The 16,121-nt window shown below is 46.3% G+C and overlaps 1 protein-coding gene across 2 annotated transcripts in view; it reads left to right on the top strand.

Annotated features, from left to right (window-relative positions):
- Window positions 1-16,121, top strand: part of USP7 (ubiquitin specific peptidase 7) — a gene marked incomplete in the record, with an annotated part of 508,930 nt that overhangs the window by 477,512 nt on the left and 15,297 nt on the right. For both annotated transcript variants that reach the window (XM_077448850.1, XM_077448849.1), the window contains 1 exon segment: window positions 4,578-4,649. In XM_077448850.1, the coding sequence (XP_077304976.1) occupies window positions 4,578-4,649 (72 nt within the window).

The following is a 16,121-nucleotide window of genomic DNA, read 5'->3' as shown; positions in this document are numbered from 1 at the left end:
CTGTTTTATATAGTGAACCCACGGATTACAATACCAAATTTACTAAAGATCTTAAAACAATATGGGGAAATATCAAACCTTAAAATAAACCCTGGAAAATGGGAGATCCTAAATATAAATTTAAATAAGCAAGACGAAAGAACATTACAAGGTGAATTTAAATTCCCTTGGCGAAAAGAACTGAAATATTTGGGAATAAAATTGGCAAACTCTATGAATTTTTTTTTTATAAAACTATATGCCCCTATTGGATGAAATTAAAACAGAGTGTAGAATTTTGGTGTATAGACCATTATCATGGATAGGGCCAATTAATACATTGAAAATGACTTTGCTTCCCAAGATTATGTATAAGTTCCAAATGATACGGGTAGCACTACCTCAATTATATTTCAGAAAATTTAAATCATTAGTAATGAACTTTGTCTGGCAAAATAAAAAAACCTAGAGTTTCTCTTTCAAGTACTAAAACAGGAGAAAAAAAGGGGTGGACTTGCAATCCCAGATATTCAAAAATATTATGAAGCTATAGTTCTCTCAATGGTAGCGGAATGGGTTAGTGATAAAAAGGAAAAAAGATGGGTGAAATTGGAAAATACAACTAGTAAAGTAAGATTGGGGAATAAAAAATAGAAAAAAGATATACTGTATAATCTATTATAAGAGATATACTGTGTATACTATTAGAGGGGGTATCTGGTAATTAGACTCAGATCAACATTTTTTATTAAAAAAAAAGTCTTTTAAAAAGTATTTTAAGAACGTTAGTTGGGTCAAGTCGACGTTCATTTTAAACCACAGTGATGGAAAAATTTGGAAATAATAGAAAACTTCTTGGTCAAAGGAATTTTCAGACAGTGTATGTGGTTTTCGTTCAGAAATTACATTTATTTTAAAAACAGGTGAAAATTTCAAACATTCAGCGAAGGTACAAAGATTTTTCGTCTGAATATTCTCATCTGAAAATTAATCCATGTTGCCAGCATAAGGCTCAGTACACAGTGCTTTTTGCTGCACGTTTTGATTTTTGCGCACGTGATTTTGCTGCGGTTTGCATTTTTGCTTTTTTTGTTGGGCAGATTAAAAAACAGAAATTGCAAAAACGCATTACATGCGTTACTGCAGCTTCTCCATTGAAGTGCATTGAACCAAAAAAGCACAGTTTTGCATTTAAAAATGGTCCCTGACTGTTTCCAAATATGCAGCGACTGAAAAAAACATAGATGTGAATGTGTCCCATATGGATGGATTTTTTATTTTTTTTTTGCCTTTTATTTTTAGTTTTTTTGTTTGTTTTTTTTTAATTGACACTTATTCCTATTACAAGGAATGTAAACATCCCTTAGTAGAAAAAAAAAGCATTTTCAGCTTTTGGTGCTCTCACACTTTGAATGACAATTACTCAGTCATGCAACACTACCCAAATGAATTTTTTGTCCTTTTTTTCCCACAAATAGAGCTTTCTTTTGGTGGTATTTGATCACCTCTGGGGTTTTTATTTTTTGCGCTATAAATGAAAAAAGACCGAAAATTTTAAAAAAAAATAACGCATATTTCTTTGTTTCTGTGACAAAATTATGCAAATTATTAATTTTTCTTCATAAATTTTGGCCACAATTTATACTGCTACATATCTTTGGTAAAAATAACCCAAATTAGTGGATATTATTTGGTCTTTGTGAAAGTTAGAGAGTCTACAAGCTGTGGTGCGAATCGCACAAAATTGATCACATCTGATGTACTGGTGGCCGATCTCATTTCTTGTGACCTGAACAAGCCAGAAAAGTACAAATACCCCCCAAATGACCCCTTTTTGGAAAGTAGACATTCCAAGGTATTTAGTAAGAGGCATAGTGAGCTTTTTGATGTCATTTTTTTCCCACAATTCTTTGCAAAATTAAGATTTTAATTTTTTTTTTTTTTTCCACAAAATTGTTATTGTAATAGGTTATTTCTCTCACATGGCATGTGTATACCACAAATGACACCCCCAAAAAAATTCTGCTACTCCTCCTGAGTATTACAATACCACATGTGTGTGACTTTTTCACAGCCTGGACACATAGAGAGGCCCAACATGCAGGGAGCGCCATCAGGTGTTCTAGGAGCATAAATTACACATCTAACTTGTTGACTACCTATTACACTTTTGAAGGCACTGGAGCACCAGGACAATGACACATGGCACTGATACGTGGCAATGATGACACTTATACGTGGCACTGATGACAGATGGCACTAATATGTGGCACTGATGACAGATGGCACTAATATGTGGCACTGATGACACGTGGCTCTAATACGTGGCACTGATGACACGTGGCTCTAATACGTGGCACTGATGACACGTGGCTCTAATACGTGGCACTGATGACACGTGGCTCTAATACGTGGCACTGATGACACGTGGCTCTAATACGTGGCACTGATGACACGTGGCTCTAATACGTGGCACCGATGACACGTGGCACCGATGACGCGTGACACTGATGAGAGGTGGCACTGATGACAGATGGCACTAATACGTTGCACTGATGACAGGTGGCACTATGTGGCACTGATGACAGGTGGCACTGATGACAGGTGGCACTGATGACACGTGGCACTGATGACACGTGGCACTATGTGGCACTGATGACACGTGGCACTGATGATAGATGGCATTGGGGACAAATGGCACTGACAACAGGTGGCACTGGGGACAGATGGCACTATCAGGAGGCACTGGGGCGGATGGCACTTTTTTATTTTCTTTTTTCACACTTACGGCCGCTGCAGCCGTTCATCTCTCCCTCCTCACACACTGTCTGTATGAGGAGGGAGAGCGGCACTGCGATATGATCTCATATGTTTACATATGAGATCATCTCACATTGGACACGCCGATCGCCCTGTAAACGGCTGCTGTGATTGGCCCTTTACAGCGATCTGTGTTTGCCTATCTCTGGGGGACACGGCAAACGCAGAACTCCCACGGTGGCGCGCATTGCGGAAGTAAACATCAGGACGGCCTCCCGGACGAAAGCGCCCGCTCTACGGCCGTCATTCGGCTATAGGGCGGGCGGGAGGAGGTTAAATATGAGACCTAGAGTCAAAAAGACCTTGGATCTCATATTTACACTAAAATGCAATAAAAAAATTGTCATTTGAAAAAAAAAAAAGGCCCTTTAAAGAGCTATGGGCGGAAGTGACTTTTTCACATAATTTCCAGCCTGCAATGGTATTGAGATGGGTGGGGGCCATCTTACCCTCACTCGTCTTCATACCCAGGAATCTTATCAGCCACTTCCATTAATTTAAATAGTAACACATCTTAACCGCACCTATAGCATTAATGTTGAGCTAGCAAAGCATTTTAAGTGTTAGCTACGCACTGGGGGAGAGGCTATTGAGATACTTCTGTGCAGGCCAAACATCATGCCAGTCAAAAAAAAAAATGACAGTGACAGGCAGGAGCAGAGGGCACTGAGCACTATCGCCACTGGCAAAGCTTTTTATGTCAGCAAAACATTGGTGCTTTCAAGTGACTGACAATCTTTCCATAGTCATCTTGAGCTGGACCAAGCCAAATGGCAACAAGATTAAAGTATACGAATCCATCTTCCAGTGAATTCACACAAATGCCTGCTGTCAAGCCGCAACCTAAACATGTAATAATGACACTGGCTTGGAAGGGGTTGACCTCTAGGGGCAATTAAGGGTAATGTGTGCTGCTTTTACTTTACTATCTGGCTGTTTTGCTTGGAGAAGAAACGGCCAGGTCACACCCCAAACCTGGAAGAATTGCCACGACGTACAGGTACGCCACATTCGCAGTACGGCGACTAAAACGACTACAAAAGATCATTATAATACCAAGAGGCGGAGGTTGGGAGCTGTAGTTTTTTTTTTTTTGTTGTTGTTTTTTTTTTTTTTTACAGCATTATTGGAAGGTAACTCTCATACCCTGAAATTGCCCATGGGACTTTTGCAAAAATTGCGCCCAACAAAAACAGGTCAACACATTCTAACCGAAAATACACTTTTATTCAAATGATTAAAAAAAAAAGCCTTTTTATTTTTAATTTTTTCCCTCAGTTTACAACCACTTTAATGATAAGTTTCCATGGCCATGAAGTGTGTGTGTGTTATTTTTGGCGAATCATGGTGTAATTTAGAGTTAAAAGCACAAATATTAAATGTTACCAGAGGCAACTTTAGATCCCTAGGTGTTGCCCTAGGGCAGTGATGGCGAACCTTGGCACTCCAGATGTTTTGAAACTACATTTTCCATGATGCTCATGCACTCTGCAGTATAGTTGAGCATCATGGGAATGTAGTTCCAAAACTGGAGTGCCAAGGTTCGCCATCACTGCCCTAGGGGTTTTATGTCATGTGTTTTTAGTATTGGGCTGTGTGCTCTCTATCGCTTTGGAAAACCTTTTGTATTAATTTCCATATTTTAAAGATTTTAACATTTTGCTTAATTTTGTCATTTTGACCTTCAACAGAATTAGGAAGAAAAAAAATCCCATTGAATGTATTTCCAAGCATTTAATTTTTTTTTTCTCTTTTTTTTTTTTTTTTTCTTGCGCTAGGGGGAACCTTTTAGAGAGGTCATGAAAAGGATTCAAGCTATGTTGGACATCCAGGAAAAAGAGTTTGAAAAGGTAACCTTCAAGTCGGAGTCTTTGCTTGTGTATCTTTGACCCCCCCTCTATATGGTAAAAAAAATAAAAATACCACTTCCTGTATGCCCTCTCTAATCAGACCACGATAACCAGGGCAGCTCCGCCCTGATCACCGTGGTCAAAGTGCCTCCCTCTGTGATAGGCTGCCTGCTCTCTGCTTTCCTTCCCTCCTCTCCCCCCTCCTCTCCCCCCTCCTCTTCCCCCTCCGCTCCCCCCTCCCCTCCTCCTCTCTCCTCATCCCCTGCTTCCTCCTGTGTCTGCACCCTCTCTTCGGGCAGGCCCTACTGCTATTATTTTAATATAAAAATATACATTTTGTCACTGCCAGCCTCTCTATTAAAGGATGGCATAGCTCGCTGTGTATGTTTTATTTAAAAACGATGTAAACACTGTATATCAGCTGTCACGGCCCCTCCCACAGAAGACATCTTTTAGAGTTGGAAAGCGGCTACGGTTTTATTTATAGTAATATTCACTTGTATTAATACATTGCCTAGCGCTGCACTTTTTTCCTATCTATAGCTGTAAACAGTATTTTCATTTTGTGCTTTAAATAAAACATACACCGTGTACTATGCCAGCCTCCAATAGAGGGGCTGACAGACTTTTATACTGTAGATGCCCTAACGAACACTTTAACTGCCCTCTTTGCAGAAAAGCGCTCTATGAATGCGGGATAGGTGTATGATGAAAGGTCTGCCGCTACAAAGATTTAATTTGTAGAAGCTATGTACAGCTTCTGTAAATGTAAGAGGGCAGCAGAAAGAACGGGCATAGTGCCCTTAATGAGTGCATGTCACAGGTTCTTTAGCTCTATTAACCCTCGCCACACTGAAAGATTATTGCAGCACAGGTGGAGGGGGATCAGAGGAGGAAGATTTCAGCTAATGCAGGAGCCAGTAGCACAGAGAACACTTCCGACTGACTGTAAATATTGTCCCTTGCTGTTTTATTTTTTGTTTTTTCGTGACTAAACTTAGGCTGTAATGCTGAACTGTATTTTCCCTTGTACCCCCCTTTCTTGTCTGCAATGGGCAGTATTTCTTGACAAAGCAGCACTTGAGTAAAGATCTGAGTATATCTAGTTTAACCAATAAAAGGGGCGGCGCGAATTGTACAATCCTATACACACCCGTGATCAAGAGGAAGGCAAAAAAAATAAAAAATTTGCAAAGCATGACCCAATTTGCTTCAGCTGGCCAAAAAATTGTTCCTGATCCCCCAAGAGGCAATTGGATCTTCACTGGATCCACTTTGCCTATAAATGTTAGTATCCAGTTACAGTGGATATAAAGTCTATACACCCCTGTTAAAATGTCAGGTTTATGTGATGTTAAAAAAAATAAGATAAATCATTTCAGAACTTTTTCCACCTTTTTAATGTGACCTATAAACTGTACAACACAGTTGAACAAACTGAAATCTTTTAGGTGGAGGGAAGTAAAAACACAAAAATTAAATATTTTTGCATAGGTGTGCACACACTTAAACTAATACTTGTTAAAGCACCTTTTGATTTTATTAAAGCACTCAGTCTATCAGCATATCAATATTTGCCCACTCTTCTTTGCAAAAACATGCCAAATCTGTCAGGTTTGCAGGGCATCTCCTGTGCACACAGTCCCCTTCAGATCACCCCACAGATTTTCACACAGAAAATTTCAATACAGATTACTTCACTTGTGGGTATGGTGTTCTTTTGGTGGTGTGCAGTGTTTTTGCACCAAACCTATATCTTTTGGAAAAAGGTTCAACCTTGGTTTCATCAGACCAGAACACATTTTCCAACATGCTTTTGGTAGACTTCAGATGTGTTTGCAAAATTTAGCAGGGCTTGGATGTTTTTCTTAAGAAAAGGCTTGTCTTGCCACTACCCCATAGCCCAAACATATAAAGAATACAGGAGAGTGTTGTCACGTGTACCACACAGCTAGTACTTGCCACATTCCTGCAGCTCCTTTAATGTTGCTGTAGGCCTCTTGGCAGCCTCCCTGACAAGTTTCTTCTTGTCTTTTCATCCATTTTGGAGGGATGCCCAGTTCTAGGTAATGTCACTGTTGTGCCATTATTTTCCCCACGTGATGACTGTCTTCACTGTGTTCCATGGTATATCTAATGCCTTGGAAATTCTTTTGTACCCTTCTACTGACTGATACCTTTTAGCAATGAGATCCCTCTGTTGCTTTGGAAGCTCTCTGCGGACCATGGATTTTGCTGTCTGATTTGACAGATGCTGTGGCTCTTCGGCTGTCTTTTTTTTCTGCATTTTTAATTCCTATGATCTTCAATCAACAGCTGGGCTGGGTGAGATGGTGGATAATATAGATCCTTGTAGTCTCTTCAGCCTGGCCATCGAGCGTGAGCAGGCCATATCTATGCACTGGGTCGGCCATGATATGTCCCATCTATTCCAGGGGCGGCCAGTGAGCTATATGCTCCAGGGCACACATATGACGGGGCTACTGCTGTCTGTGTCAGTGTACCGTGGCCAGCAGCCACCCCGTACTGCTCAGGTGATGGGTCTGTCTTGGCAGGATGGAGCAACTGGGCATTCCCTGGGAGGTCGACTAGGTCTATCGCTCTCCCTGTCCCTTCCCCCCCCCCCCTCCCCATGCTATGGGCTGTTGTCTTGAATAGGCACATGGGTGTGCGGTGCACATACCTGGCTGGGGAGGGCTCTGTGTCCTGGCAAGGGGCTGCGCTGGGTGTTGGGGTTCCACTCATCCTCTTCACATTTTTTTTTCTGGGCCACGGTGGGTGTCTGTTCTGTGTGCGCTATGTGGGGAGGCCATCACGCCATTTTCCTGGTAGCCACAGCTTTTTTTTTTTCTTTTTTTTTTTTTTCCAGCCATTTTCTAGTAGTTCGGTAGCCATTATCTTGGCGCTCTGAGACTTTTTTTTTTTTTTTTTTTATTTTTTTTTTGCTGAGATGGCCAGCGGCCATTTTCTAGTAGCCCCAGGTTGTTTTGCCTCTAGCACTGGGCACTGTTTTTTCCTTCTAGAACAGCACATTTTTACACAGACACCTTGTGGAGGGCACAGAGCGGACAGCAGCACAGCACCTGGGTCAGGGTGCTGAGTCCTGCGGGGGGCCCCTCAGTCTGTGCAGCTAGGAGGGTGGACTTTTGTGTAACTAACCTTAGGTCCCTAAGTGGTGACAGGCGAGTGTGGGTAAGCATGGCGTCGGAAGCTGGCGCTTCTTCCCCAGACATTCCTGTGATTGCAACTGGTTCCCCTGTACCTGCGGTATCTATGAACGCACGGTCGGTGGTCCTGGAGGCCTTTGTTGCCCGGGTGGAAGTGGTGTGCGGGCGCAAGGGGCGGTAAAAAACACCCCCTCCCCCAATGTCTTCTGGGGAAAAGCTCTTGATACAGACTCGGGCCCCGCTGTGACTGGCGGACCCTGTTCTGATGTCAGAGGATATGGACCAGGACCATTCGGACAGTGAGGATGACTCGGTGTCAGCGCAGGAAAAGGCGATTGTAAGAGCACTTATTACAGCAGTGGGGGATACCCTAAAAGCCGGCCTGCACGCCTAAGGTGTTTCCTTACCTTTTTTTGATGAGTTTATTTACAAGGAATGGGGAAAACTGCAGCAGGCCTTTTCAATCCCGAAAACGCATGGCGGTGCGCTACCCCTTTGAGGAGAGTTTCCTGAAGAAATGGACATCTCCTCTGATTGTTGATCCCGCCCCGGTATCCAGGTTAAATAAGAACCACAATTCCGGTGGAAGGGACTCCTGCTTTCAAGGACTCTGCCAACAGAAGGGCCAAGGTAGTTGCCCGGTCCATGTTTACCGTGGTGGGGTCAGCATTGTGGCCAGTGTTAGCCACGGCCCTGTTATCGCAGACGATGATTGAATGAGCTAAGTTGTTGCACCGTAAATTGGAGAAGCAACAGGCTTCCCTTGTCTGTGTGGAGCTGGCAGACCAGTTGGTACAGGGCCTTAAGTATGTCTGTGATGCGACCTTAGATACGGCCCCCTTGCTCTTTAGAGCCTCAGTATCAGCAGTAGTGCTACGTCGCCTGATGTGGCTGAAATGCCGGTCTGTGGACCAGGCATCTAAGAAAGCATTGGTGGATTTGCTCTTCCAGGGAGAGAGGCTATTTGGAGCCTCGCTAGATGACATTAAGAATGTTACTGGGGGTAAGAGTACGTACGTTGCTTCCACAGTCCAGGAAAGGTAAGGAGCCTCGCCGTAGGCAAGGGCCCTCCTTTTCCGTTCAGAAGCGGAATTTTCGTCTGCCCGGGGCGGCAGGTAAGCGTTCCCAGTCCGACAAGGTGTCTGCTGCGGGACCAATGCGTCCCTGGTTTCGCAAGCCTGTGAGCAAATCTGTTACCGCATGATGGTTTGCCCCCGCCCGACTCTCGGGTGGGGGGTCGCCTTAAGGAGTTTGCAGCTTGGTGGACCTCCCTGTTTTCTGACCAGTGGGTTTGCGAACTGGTTTCCTCAAGGTAAAAGTTTTTCTTGTCCGCCAAACAGATTTTTTTCCCTCCAACCTTCATCTTCCGGGTCGTCGGGAGGCCCTGTTTGGGGCAGTACAGGACCTGCTGCTGCGCGTTGTGACACCGGAAAGGTTCCAGGGGTTCTACTTCAATCTGTTTGCAGTCCCAAAGAAGGAAGGGGTCCATCCGGTTCTGGACCTCAAGGCCCCTCAACAGCTTTGTGAAAGTAAAAGGGTTCAGTATGGAATCAGTTCACTCAGTGGTCGCTGAACTCCATCAGGGGGATTTTCTGGCATCCCTGGACATCAAGGATGCATAATTGCATGTCCCCATATGCATCAAGTATCAGAGGTTTCTGCGATTTGCTGTCAGACACACGCACTACCAATTTGTAGCTCTCCCTTTTGACCTGGCATCGGCACCAAGGGTCTTCACCTAGGTGCTAGCCCCAATTTTGGCTTCGAGGCAACAAGGGATCGCAATCGTGGGTTACCTGGACAACCTCTTTCTGAGGGCAGCTTCCGCCTCAGAATTAAGGGTGGCAATCGCCATGCAAACTCTTAGGGAGTTTGGTTGGGTACTGAACTTAGAGAAGTTTGTATTGGTGCCGAATCAACACCTGGAGTACCTGGGCTTGCTTCTGGATCCCTCAGAGGTGAGAGTCTTTCTCTTCAGACAAGTTGCAGACTCTTCAAGCTGTGGTAAAGCTGTTGGTGTCTTGCAGGTGGTCGTTGCTGCATTTTTTCGAGTCATGGGTCTCATGCTAGCCACATTCACTGCGGTACCGTATGCTCAATTCCACACTTGAGTCTTGCAAAAGGAGATACTGTCCAAATGGGACAAATCTATGTTGTCCCTGTATTGTCAAATTTGGGTGAGCCAGCTAGTCAGGGATTCCCTGCTCTGGTGGCTGAGGTCGCCGGCCCTTCGGTCCGGGAAGTCGTTCCTTCCTCTACATTGGACGGTGATCACAACGGATACCAGCCTGACCGTTTTGGGGGGAAGAGTTTGGGGCGTACAGTCAGTCCAGGGTCAGTGGACCCAGGAAGATTCCCGCCTGCCGATCAATGTACTGGAGCTTCGGGCAATCAGGCGGTGCCTCTCCACATGGTCACAGAGGCGGCCACGGCGGTGGTGTATGTCAACCATCAAGGAGGAACAAGGAGCTTGGCTGCAGCACTAGAGGTCACTCACATCCTGCAGTGGGCAGAGCGGTGCGCTTCGTCTCTGTTGGCCGTGTACATTCCAGGCGTAGAAAACTGGCAAGCAGACTACCTAAGTTGTCAGATGCTGAACCAAGGGGAATGGATACTACATCCGAATGTATTTCGGCTCCTTTGCCCAAGGTGGGGCTCACCAGATGTGGATCTCCTGGCTTCTTGACTCAATCCGGAGGTACAGAGGTTTGTGGCCAGGTCAAGGGATCCCTGGGCGGACGCGACAGACGCATTAGTGGCTCCATGGGGGCATTATCAGCTGATTTATGCCTCCCCCCAACTCAAACTTCTACCAGGTCTGCTTCGCAGAGTGGAGGCCAAGGGAATTCCGGTGATTCTCATTACCCCAGATTGGCCTCGGCATCAGTGGTACGCCGACATAGTACGAATGGTGGTGGATGTTCCTTGGTGACTGCCGATGCGAGAGGACCTTCTGTTGCAAGTTCCAATACTTCATCCTGCTTTATCGTCACTAGCTTTAACAGTGTGGCTGTTGAAAGACAGGTGCTAAGGGACGGAGGTCTGTCAGATTCGGTAATATACACTATGTTGAGGGCACAGAAGGCTCTTCTCAGATTTATCATACGTGGAAGGCCTACAATCTCCATGTGTGAGGCGATGGGGTGACGTCCACATACATATTCACTTTCCAGGATCCTGCTGTTTTTGCAGCGAGGAGTGGATCAGAAACTTGCATTAAGCACCATTAAGGTGCTCATTCCCCAGCTCATAAGCTCATTCCCCACAGTTGTAACCTTTTATACCACCTGTTCCACCCTATTAGATTCTAAGCTCATCTGAGCAGGGCCCTCTTAATCCTCTTGTATTGTTTTGTATTGTGTCCTTTTTATTTTGTAAAGTGCTACATAAATTGTTGGCGCTTTATAAATCCTGAATAATAAAGGGGTAGATATCAAGTCTTTGGCTGTCCTTTTTTTTATTTTTTTATTTTTTTTTCAGCAACCCTTGGCGGCTCATTCATTGGTGAGTATGTTTGTTCAGGGGGTTCGACCACTGCTCCGTCCGTGGGATTTGAATTTGGTGCTTTCAGTGCTTCAGAAACTGCCATTTGAAAACCTTAGGGAGTTTCCCTTATTGACACTCTCTCAGAAGGTGGTCTTTCTAGTGACCATTAAATCTGCCAGGAGGGTTTCTGAGTTGGCGGCCTTGTCTTGCAAGTCTCCCTACTCGACAAGGATGTGCTGCGCCCACAGCTTTAGTTTCTTCCAAAGATTGTATCAGCCTTTCATCTAAATGAGGACATTGTGCTTCCATCCTTATGTCCTCGGCCGTCACACCCTAAAGAGGTGGCTTTGCATTCCCTGGACATGGTCTGGCCTCTGTGGGTGTATCTGTCTGCTACGGCTCCCTTTCGGAGGTTGGACTCGCTGTTTGTATCGGTGGCTAGTCCAAAGAAGGGACTGGCAGTCTCATCGGCCACCATCTCTCGATGGATCAGACAGACTGTAGTTCAGGCTTATGCCATAAGGGGATGGGCGCCTCCCTTTCCCACCCCTCGTTTCTTTGACACTGCTTGGGGACGTCCCTATGGTCAAGTGCTGCTGTGTCCATCAATGAACAATAGAGAAAGTAGGATTTTTGTACGTAAAATCCTTTTCTTTGTAGTTCATTAACAGACACAGCACCTACTCCTCCCATTTGTTTGTACTGCTTTTGACGAACTGAGATTCTGGATGCAGAGTGAGGGCTTATAGCCAGTAGGACCGCTCCCTGGGCAGTACTGTGCAAGTTTTGCTTTTTGTTTTTTTTAACACTTTCTGCCTAGTCCTCTTCTAATGGGGCGACATAACCCTAAGGTCAAGAAGAACTGGGCTCGTGGGGAGCATGCAAAGAAGCGGATGTCATATGACGGTGTCCCAGCAATGTAGGTCCTCGCTGTAGCTGTCATGTCAGCAGCTAGACGTAAGGGGTGCCTCTGACCTGTGAATAACTCAACACGAAGTTCATTATATGGACCCGCCTTTTCTGCCTAGTGAAGAAGGACCTAGGCTCCCTGCAGGACCATAAACCTGGGATTTTTTGCTGAATGTTTGCCTTTTGTGCAGGATTTTAAGATCCTGTGATCTGCTATCAACAGCCGGCTGCATGACAGGCTGCATAATCTAGATCCTTGTACTCTCCCCAGCCTGGCCATCGAGTGTGTGCAGACCCTAGCTTACGGGCTGGATCGGCAACGACATGCCCCTCGGGCTCCAGGGGAGGCTGGTGAGCACCACGCTCCGGGACACACATATGACCAGACTACAGGTGTCCTTGTCACAGTGTGCCATGGCCAGCAGCCACCCCGTACTGCTCGGGAGTGGGTCTGTAATGGGATGTTCCCAGCTTGTCCGGATGGTAAGTACAGCTCTTCCTGCCTCAGCGGGATTGAGCAGCTGGGCATTCCCTGGGAGATCGATTAGGGGGTCCCTCTCCTCCCTCCCTGTCCCAACTCCCCCAACACCCCCCCCCCCCCCCCCGGATGCTGCATGGACGGGCTGCTGAGTGGTGTGTACCTGAGCCAGGGGTCCTCCGGGGGGCTCTGACCTTAGATTGGGTGTCTGTGGTCTCCCCTCTGGGTGTCTGGAGGTCTGCATGTGCTTATTGCCATAGCGCTGTTCTGCTGCCATTATCTGTTCATTCACGGTGTACAGTTGTTTGTCGGACATTTTTGGTGTGCCTCAGTGGAAAACATGGTCAGGTGCCATTTTTCTGTAGCTCGGCAGCCATTTTCTTTGTGATTTCTTTCCTTTCTTTTTTTTCTTTGTGATTGTCCCTTATACAGGGTGCCCATTTTGTTGTAGCCAAGCACAGTTTTTATCCTCAGCGCTGGTCCCTGCTGCTCAGAACGGCACGTTTTTTTGCTCAGGACACCTGGGAGCTGATACTGGTTGCAGACACCTGTAACTGAACGGCACAGCACTCGGTCGGGGTGGTGAGTCCTGTGGTGGGGGCCCCTCAGTCTGCAGCAGAAGGGTGGGACTGTGCACCTGTCCTAAGTCCCCAAGGGTGGCAGACAGGGTGAGTCAGTATGGCTTCAGAAACTGGTGTTTCTTCCTCCAGAACTCCCCGTAATTGCAACCGCCTCATCTGCAAGCAGTGCCTTTAAACATTTTGTCGGCAGTCCTTGAAACATTCTTTACCAGGGTGGAGATGGGGTGCAAAGGTGGTAAAAAGTGGCCCCTGCTCGACATCCCCCGTCCTCTGGGGAGATCTCTGACGCAGACTCGGGCCTCGCTGAGGCTGGCGGCCCCTGCTCTGTTTCAGATGACGCTGACCAGGACCGATCGGACAGTGAGGATGAGTCCCCGTCTGGGTCCACGCAAGACAAAGTGCTAGTTGGAGCACTTATCACAGAACTGATAAGTTCATATACAAGGAATGGGGAAGCCCGCAATGTACCTTCTCGGTCCCTAAAAGAATGGCGTGCGCTACCCCTTTGAGGAGAGCCTTCTTAAAAATGGTCGGTTCCTCCAGGCGTGGACCCCTCAGTATCCAGATTAAACAAAGTAATCACGATCCCGGTAGAGGGGACTCATGAATTTAAGGACCCTACCGACAGGAAGGCCGAGACAGTGGCCCTTTCCTAGTTTACGGTTGTGGGGTCAGCAATACGACCAATACTGGCCACAGCACTAGTGTCGCAGACACTTACTGAATGGGCAAAATGTTTGTACCGTGAATTGGAGAAGCAGCAGCTACCCCTGTCTGCGTGGAACTAGCAGACCAGTTAGTGCGTGGCCTTAAGTAATTTCGTGACGCGGCCCTGGATGTGCTTCCTTTGCTCTCCAGGGCTTCAGTCTCAGCAGTGGTGCTGCGGCACCTGATTTGGCTAAAATGCTGGTCTGCAGACCAAGCATCTTAAAAAAAAAAAAAAAAAAAAAAGTTTTTGGGCTATTCACATCAATGAAGACATTGTGTTACCATCTCTGTGTCCTAAACCGACACATCCTAAGGAGATGGCCTTTCATTCCCTGGATGTGGTCCGGGCTCTAACGGTATATTTGTCTGCCACGGCTCCCTTTCAGAAGTCAGGCTCTCTGTTCATTTCGGTAGCTGGTCCAAAAAAAGGTATGGCGGTCTCGTCGGCCACCATTTCCAGGGCGATCAGACAGATTGTGGTACAGGCCTACGCCTTGAAGGGGCAGGTTTCCTGTCACGGGCCATTCCACCAGGGCAATTGGAACCTCTTGGGCTTTCCGACATCAACCGTCAGTCGCTCAAGTGTGCAAGGTGGCGACATGGTCGTCCGTTCACACTTTTACCTAATTCTACAAAGTGGATGTAAGCGCATCTTCGGATGCATGCTTTGGCCGCAAAGTTTTGCAGGCGGCCTTGTAATGTTGCAATTCTGCACTCTTTCCTCTGTTTTTTAGAGAAACGGTTACTTTTGAGTATTAATGCACTGTTGCATTTGTTGACCGCAAGTTCTGATGTGGTTAGTTAAGATGGTGACTCCCCTGTTAGAGGGCACTGTTGGTTGTGGGTGAAGTTTTATTGCTGTTCCCACTTCTCGGTATGACACTGCTTGGGGGGGATGTCCCTATGGTCAAGATTACTGGAGCTGTGACAGTCAATGAACGAAAGAGAAAATAGGATTTTTGTACTCGCCGTAAAATCCTTTTCTCTGAAGTTCATTGACGGACACCGCACCCTCCCCTCCTATTGATTAACTTTATACTGCTTGTTGACATACTGAGCTGCAGGAAGCAGGCAGAGGGGTTGTTTACAGTACCGCCCAGGGGGCGGTCCCTCTGGTAAGTTCTGTTTTTTTACATGTTCTGCCTTGTCCTCTCCTGAAGGTGGCGTAATAACCCTATGGTCAAGATTACTGGAGCTGTGTCTGTCAATGAACTTAAGAGAAAAGGATTTTATGGCGAGTACAAAAATCCTATTTTTTGAGGCCGCGGCCATTTTCCTGTGGCCGTGGTTTCAGTGTATTACGGTCAGCCATTTTTTAGAAGGTTCGGCGGCCATTTTCTCTGAGGTCTTTTTGCTTGACGTTTTTGCTGTTGGCCATTTTCTTGTAGCCTCAGCATGGTTTAGTGCTGATGACTGCTTCCAGAACAGCGTGGTTTTTACAGGCGGACTACCCAAGTCGTCAGATGCTGGACCAAGGGGTATGGTCGTTGCATCCGGATGTATTCCGGCTCATTTGCCTAAGGTGGGGCACACCAGATGTGGCTCTCTTGGCCTCTTGGCCTCTCGGCTCAATTGGAAGGTGCAGAGGTTTGTGTCCAGGACAAGAGACCCCTGGGCGGACGCGTGTGAGGAGTTGGGGTGGAGTCCACGCACATACTCAGTTTCCAGGATCCTGCGGTTTTTGCAGGGAGGAGTGGATCAGAAACTTGCTTTAAGCACTATCGTGGTTCAGGCTTATGCCTTAAAGGCGCGGGTGCGCCCCTTTCCCATCACGGTTCATTCCACCAGGGTGAATGGAACCTCCTGGGCTTTCTGACATCAAGTGTTTGTATCCCAGGTGTGTAAGGCGGCGACTTGGTCGTCCATTCACATTTTCACAAAATTTTACAAAGTTGACGTGAGTGCATCTTTGGATGCTTGCTTTGGCCACAAGGTTTTGCAGGAGGCTCTGTAAGGTTGCAATTCACACTTTCATTTAAGTTATAAGGTTGTGAACGCATCTTCGGATGTATATGTGGCTGCAGGTTTTGCTGGCGGCTGTTTAAGTTGGCAACTTCTCTGTTGAGGAGTTCCTCTTTGTTGTGGGTGAAGTTATATATTGCTGTTCTACCCCTCGTTTTTTGACACTGCTTGGGAACATCCC

The sequence above is a fragment of the Lithobates pipiens genome, unplaced genomic scaffold, assembly GCF_037356315.1.
Source record: "Lithobates pipiens isolate NorthernLeopardFrog02 unplaced genomic scaffold, aLitPip1_a1.2 Scaffold_22, whole genome shotgun sequence".
NCBI classification, from domain to species: Eukaryota; Metazoa; Chordata; class Amphibia; order Anura; family Ranidae; genus Lithobates; species Lithobates pipiens.
The sequence above is the reverse complement of the archived record's forward strand: the minus strand, read 5'-3'. Positions and strand labels throughout refer to the sequence as shown.